General features: G+C 46.6%; 1 protein-coding gene across 1 annotated transcript in view; it reads left to right on the top strand.

The window, feature by feature from the left end:
* Positions 1-926: 926 nt before the first annotated feature.
* Positions 927-7,500, top strand: part of ft (cadherin-related tumor suppressor fat) — a 474,756-nt gene continuing 468,182 nt past the window's right edge. The window contains exon 1 of the mRNA XM_067114229.1: positions 927-6,443. Coding sequence (XP_066970330.1) covers positions 1,149-6,443 — 5,295 coding nt within the window. The 5' untranslated portion in view covers positions 927-1,148. The remainder of the gene's footprint in view (positions 6,444-7,500) is intronic.

Here is a 7,500-nt window from a genome sequence, read left to right as displayed (position 1 = left end):
ATGTGTGTTTGTGTGTGTGCGTGTGTATTACAGTTGTATCTGAGAGAGAGAGAGAGAGAGAGAGAGAGAGAGAGAGAGAGAGAGAGAGAGAGAGAGAGAGAGAGAGGACTTTAGGGAACCGAATGTTACAAGAAGAGAGTTGCGGTAGGCTGCTGGCCAACTTCCTGTACTGATAAAAGAGGAAGAAGAAGAGCGAGGGAGAACAAGTCAAAACAATGTTCAGAGATCGCTGACGATGGCACTGAAGATGATCCCTAAAGAAGTGCGATAATGATAACAGGTATAACAGTGTTAGTTGGTGACAATGAGAGTGATAACGGATAGGGGATGTAAAGGTACTGGTGTGAGTGTGTGTATGCGTGTAGATGTGTTTGGGCAGCTATGCTCATAGGTATGGAGGGAGAGACAGGTATGGTATGGATAGGAGGGGCTGCGGTGGTGGGCCTACAATATTGCCGGTAGGGCCCTGCCGGGACTGCGGGTACCTGGCGATGAGGTACCACAGGTACTGGTACCTACCTACAGAACCATGGTTCCTCGTCCATACTGACCCCCCGCACCCCTCTCTCTCTCTCTCTCTCTCTCTCTCTCTCTCTTTTATTAATATTCTTTCGTATTCAACAAATGTTCCAATTGCCTTTCCCTAGTGGCGTTCTTATGACCGAGTGATATTAGAAGAGAGATTATTCGTTTCTTTTTAGCCATTGTTATTTCTCTGAAGTTTTAGGGTAAATGAGGCCGGGCCTTTCAGGACGCGAACGGTGGACCAGACATTCCTAAATTCCTGAAGAGGGAGGTAGCAGCGCTGGCTGCTTCGAGGCGGGCGGGCGGGCGGGCAGCAGTGGCCCGGCGGATTGGGGGTCTGTGATTGGCCACGGCGCGACTGCCCCGCCCCTCAGCCTCCTGGCGGTGGATCAGGTCTGCGCCGCCTCCAGTTGTTCTTATGAGGTGGTGAAGAAAGGAGCCATCGAAAGCTTTGCTCTTGGATCAGTTCGCGCTGGAAGTGTGTGAGTGAGTGATGATGTGTTGGTGTGGTGGGTGTTGTGGACGGGGGGATGCGTGACCATGCTAGGTGTCACACCACCGCGGGAGTGTGCAGGGGGTGATTTGCAGGGCGGCCCTCGACACCGGCACTGTTTGTCGGCCTTATGCCATCGGCCGTCGGCGCAGTGTCTTCTGCATCATCAACCGTGATGACGATCATCATGCACCCATCCATCATGCTCAGACTTGTGTTAGTGTTAGTTTTGCAGTGCCTATTGACTAATGGGCAAGGGCCGGGCCCTGGGCCCGGAGACTCGTTTCTTCCTGAGGGGGGAGTGAATCTAGATGATGATGAAGTGTTGGACAAAATGCAGTCCCGATCCGTCGATACGCGAGTCAAGTTCTCTGTGATGGAGGGGAACCCTGCCAATACTTTCGTAGGGGTTATTCCTCTGAAGCCAGGCTTCACCTACCGCTTCAACGAAGCCCCAAGGGAGTTTACTTTGAATGGCACTACTGGGGAGATAAGGACAACGGGTGTGTTGGACAGAGAGGCACTGGCCACAGATCGCTTCGACCTGGTGGTGCTTTCCTCGCAGCCCACCTATCCCATCGAGGTGCGCATCGTTGTCATCGACATCAACGACAATTCTCCCAGGTTCCCCGAGCCTTCGATTCACGTGTCCTTTTCCGAGAGTGCCAATGCTGGCACTCGTGTCATTCTGGACACTGCTACTGACGGGGATGCTGGCGACAACGACATCACAACCAACTACAAGATCATCGATGGCAACGAAGATAAGAAGTTCACATTACAGGTGACCATCAATCCGTCGGGGGAGACGCCTTACCTCCACCTTGAGACCACGGGGAAGTTAGATCGAGAGACCAGGGCCAGTTACCAGCTCAATATCTCGGCTCAGGACGGTGGCTCCCCTCCAAGATTTGGATTCCTGCTAGTCAATGTTTCCATCCTAGATGTGAATGATAATCCGCCCATCTTCGATCACAGCGATTACATAGTCTCCCTGAACGAGTCTGTGTTGCCAGGGACGTCGGTGTTACAGGTACAGGCAACAGATAACGACATAGGTGACAATGCCAGACTCACATATTATTTGGCCGAATCGGAGACCCAGTTCAGTGTCGATCCGGAGACGGGCGTTATCAGCACGATGGAACCGCTTCGTTGTCAACAGAACTGTCAGCAACTGCAGCCGTGTCCGAAGAGTTGTGTATTTACAGTGTTTGCTCGAGATCACGGGTCTCCGTTGCAAGACGGAAGGACTTATGTCACTGTCAATTTGCTTGATGCTAACGATCACGACCCGGTAGTTAATTTTAGATACTTTCCTAACACTGCCGATTTTGCAACGGTGGATGAAGACGCTCAAAATGGCACTGTGGTGGCTGCCGTGTCCGTCATTGACGCCGACGAAGGGCCCAATGGTGAAACCGTTGTAGAAATAAGGGCTGGAAACGAACTCAACCATTTCAGACTCGAATCGAGTGGAGAATTGGATATTGTAAGAGTAGACGGGGTATTAGATAGAGAGAAAATTCGTAAATATAACGTAACAATTGTAGCCACCGATAAGGGCACACCACCAAGGTCATCCACGGCGTTTTTGATCATCCATGTCAATGACATCAACGATCACAAGCCGGTATTTGAAAAGAGCGAGTATTCTGCAGTCCTAAGTGAGCTTGTTCCTATTGGCACTTACGTAGCCGGTATTACAGCAAACGACGAGGACACGGGGATTAATTCAGATATTTATTATTCCATCAAGGAGGATCAAGAGGAAAATCCTTGGTTCGAGATAGACCCACAGAGCGGATTAATTACAACGAAGGCGCTCTTGGACAGGGAAACAAAAGATTCAGTCGACCTCGAAATAGTTGCAAAGGACGGAGGGCCAAATCCAAAGAGGGCAAACACCCATCTCAAAATATCTATCCTAGATGAAAACGACGAGAAACCAGCCTTCGAACAAGAGCTAATTAACACCAGTTTGTCTGAAAACACGCCTCCTGACACTCAGGTTGCAAGGCTTCTTGCAGTTGATCATGACCAAGGAACGAATGGCAGTGTTTCATATATGTTTGATGAAGATGTCGAACATAATTATCCAGGGGTCTTTGCTCTCGATGTCTTGTCAGGAGAGCTGAGGACGAAGATGCTACTCGACAGAGAGGCTATTCCCAAGTACGAAATTAAAGTCATTGCAAAAGATCAAGGAATTCCTCCGTTGTCATCAACCGCTACGGTTATACTTGATGTACAAGATGTCAATGATAATAGTCCCGAGTTTTATCCCCAACAATATTTTGTTCTTGTACCCGAAGATCTTCCTTTGGGTTCCTCTGTGATAAGGGTTTCTGCCACAGACAGAGATGCTGGAGAGAATGCCGTTGTTAGCTACGAGCTCAATGTAGGAGAGGAAAATGAAAATACTTTTGAAATTGATCAAGATACAGGAATTATTCGCCTGAGTGGTAGACTAAGTCATATACGAAAAGCACAATACCGTCTCACTGTATCAGCCAGAGACAGAGGCGACAGAAAAGCAGTAGAAGATGCAACTGTGGACATTGTCGTGGAGAGCAATCAGATAGAACTACTGGAATTTCAAGAACAAGGAGGGTACAAATTTTCAATAGTAGAAGACCCTGGCAGAAAGGAGCCCTCTATTGGCAGGGAAGTGGGCGAAGTCACAGTCCTCAACGCCGCTTCTGTAGGGGAGGTTAAGTATGCTATTGTTGCAGGCGATCCAGGCAAGGTCTTTGTCATTGACGAGAGGACAGGTGCCATTAAAACTGCCAAAAGAATTGACAGAGAGCAGGCGTCTTCCTATACCTTACGAACGGTTGCTACCACCACATCTGCATATGGAAGAACTTGGGTAAACATTTCAGTCACGGATGTCAACGACAATCCTCCAAAATTTCCTTTGACCCGTGCAAATGCAAAGGTTGCAGAAAATTGGCCGGTGGGGCATCAGGTGTACTTGGCGAAGGCATACGACAGTGATTATGGTAGCAACAGCAAAATAGCCTACAGTCTCTCTAATAATCCGGACGAGTACTTCGCCATATCCAGAAACAGCGGGATGATTTTCTTAAATAAACCTGTCAAGTATAGCAAGAACATGAAATTCGAATTAGAAGTCACGGCTACGGATGCAGGGACACCTCCGCTAAATTCTCGACAAATTGTTACCATTGAAGTCGAGGATGTCAACGACCACACGCCAATCTTCGAACACGGGTCCTACGAGACGTCATTGCTAGAATCAACGCCTGTCAATGACAGGTTCTTTGCCCTCACGGCTTCTGACGAGGATGACGGCCTAAATGGCTTCGTTTCCTACGACATCACTGAAGGAAATGAAGAGAAAAAATTCGGTATATTTCCAGATGGTTATCTGTATGTTAGGAGTGCCTTGGATAGGGAGGCCCAGGATTATTTTGCCCTCACAATCGTTGCCAGGGATCATGGTCAACCTCCAAGGTCATCGACCGTGTCTGTGGTCATTCACGTCATTGATGAAAATGACAATTCCCCAGCATTTACAAACAAGACCTTCACATTCTACCTGGATGAAAATGAACCCCCAGACACTTACGTTGGAAAGCTGACAGCAGTCGACAGAGATAAGGGAAGGAACGCAGAGTTGACCTATTCCATTGCAACGAATCAAAATGACTTCATAGTCGATCCGAAGAGTGGATTCCTAAAAACAATCCGTTACTTTGACCGTGAACATCTTGTCAAAACGACTGGTATGGATTACATCTCGATGGAGGCCATCGTGTTGGATAACGGAATCACAAGACTGAGAGACAAGGCCAAAGTCAACATTTACATTACTGATGTCAACGACAATCCTCCCAAATTCCTGAGAAGACCTTACAAAGCTCAAATACCCGAAGGAGCGGCTCTCAACACTCAGGTCATCCGAATCTCAGCCTCAGATGCTGACGAAGGGCTGAATGGTGACGTCGTCTACACTATCATTGACGGCAACGAAGAAGGGAGGTTCAAGGTGGACGAAACGACTGGACAGGTGACACTGGCAAGGAACTTGGATCGAGAGACAACACCGCGATACCTTCTGACGGTGGCAGCGGCCGATCTGGGAAGCCAACATCGTCTGTCGGCTACGGCTACATTGACCATCGATGTCCTGGACGAGAATGACAATGCCCCCGAGTTTACCCAGAGTGAGTCTGAGATTTACATTGCCGAAACAGAGCCAGTTAACACGGTGCTTGTCCAGTTCCAGGCTTCTGATGCAGACCTGAGGATGAACAAGGAGGTGTCTTTCATGATTGGCGGAGGTAACATGCAAGAGGCCTTCCGGATAGACACCAAAACTGGCATTCTGTACTTGGATAGGATCCTGGACTTCGAAAAACAATCCCTTTATCGACTGAACATCACTGCTGCTGACGGAGGCTCTCCGAGGTTGACTTCGACCATCTCCTTTGTAGTTCACGTGTTAGATAAAAATGACAACCCACCTGCCTTCCCTAACACAGACCTTTGGAGGAGGATCGAGGAGGGCATCCCACCCGACTCGTGTGTTGTGTCCGTCACAGCTGAGGATCCTGATTCTGGCGTCAATGGAAAGATAAAATACACCATCAAGAGCCAAGAGCCACCGGGTATGCATTTCACAATCAACGACACGACAGGCGAAGTGAGAACACGACTCGACATCGACCGGGAATTTTCAGACACCTTTCGGTTGACTGTTGTTGCTACCGATCAGGCAGAGAAGATCTCAGAGCGCCTGTCTGCAGAGAAACTCGTTACTGTGATTGTGGAGGACATCAATGACAACGCCCCTCAGTTCGTGTCTATGAACGCAGGTATTCTGAAGGAGGGGTCTCCCGCAGGTACAGAAATCATGAGGGTGTCCGCCCGTGACCTTGATGCCAATACGAACGGCCTTGTCGCATACGAAATGGTCGGTGGCAATCAGGACATATTCAGCCTCGACCGCAAAACAGGCGCCCTCCGACTGGCACGGATGGTCACGTCCCCTGAGATCACCTACAGCGTGACCGTGAGAGCCACAGACGAAGCCGTGCAGTCGCAGAGGAAATCTTCTGACGCGTACCTGACGATCCTCAGTCAGTCGTCCCAAGAGGGGCCTCAGTTTTCGCAGGAGTCCTACTCGGGATCAGTGATGGAAAGCTCGAGCATTGGCACCTCTGTCGCCACAGTGAGTGCCACACTGGGCTCTGACAACCCTGATGACATCACCTACTACGTGGTGAACGTGACCGACGCAGACGGCGTGAGTGTTGACCGCCTCTTCGCTGTGCAACAACAAGGAGTAGTTGCCACGGCGGAAGTGCTCGACAGAGAAGAAGGTTCCGAAACTTACGTAGTCACTGTTGCCGCTGTCGTCATGAAGGGAGACACGCCCAGACTTTCAACAACTCAGGTAAGTCACGAAAATGGATGTCTGTTTCAAAAACTATTGATTTCACTGTCGGTAAAAACGACTTTCTTTTATGGTCAAATATAATGCAGAAAATACATATTCTGATTTAAAACAAATATATATGAGAGAGTAATATGCAGTGTCTTTCGTAAACATACAATTAAAAAAAAAAAGAGATATTCTATTCCGATAAGAGAAGTGTTTCACTGTATAGTCAAAAACTTTTTTCTACTACATTATTGAAATATGCACTTCATTTCATTACCATACAAATTTTTAGACAATGTAATTACCGGTCGCAATTCTACAGGAAGGCTAAAATTATGTATTCTGAGTCTTAGTCAGAAATGAGATTTTCCCCAAGACAAAAAAAAAAAAAAAAATTGGTTATGACTCAGATTCAGAAAATGTCGATGTAAAAAAAATGAATAAGTATTCTATCTCGCCATGGAGAGATGGTATTGATTTTTCGTAGCCATGGTCTTATCTGGGATTATACTTACGCGTATTTTACGAAACACTTTGGTAAAGTCACTCTGTTCCAGTTATTATTTTTCCAAGAACGTAAACATAAAACACGGGTAATTCAAAATTTCACACAAAAAAACTTTTATAACAATCTTTTCGTAACAAAATGATAAATTCTTAGCTGATAAAAATAAAATCATATGTGTCATCTTGAAGTTATTTACAGTTTTGATATATATGCATATAAGTGTGTGTGTGTGTGTGTGAAATTCACTTAAAATGAAAGGTTTTTTGTTTCTCTTTGCTCAATTCGTTATACGGTAAAACTACATTTTTCATTATTGGGTTAGTTATGGAATCCATTTCATTTTTCTAAATCCGATTTAAAAATCACGTTTAAAAATGTTAATGATAAAATTATTTCCAAGTGCTCATTTTTCTACGAAAAACAAACAAATCTTTCATTGACAAATTTGTGATGAGAAGCAAAAGAACAAACAAACCTTGTTTTGGTCATAACATCCTTCCGCTGAAAAGAAAAAACTTTTTACACATACGTCGTACACAGGTGAAGGGGAATTGCAAACAT

The sequence above is a fragment of the Macrobrachium rosenbergii genome, chromosome 13 (genome assembly GCF_040412425.1).
Source record: "Macrobrachium rosenbergii isolate ZJJX-2024 chromosome 13, ASM4041242v1, whole genome shotgun sequence".
NCBI classification, from domain to species: Eukaryota; Metazoa; Arthropoda; class Malacostraca; order Decapoda; family Palaemonidae; genus Macrobrachium; species Macrobrachium rosenbergii.
This window is presented reverse-complemented; position numbering and strand designations above follow the sequence as displayed.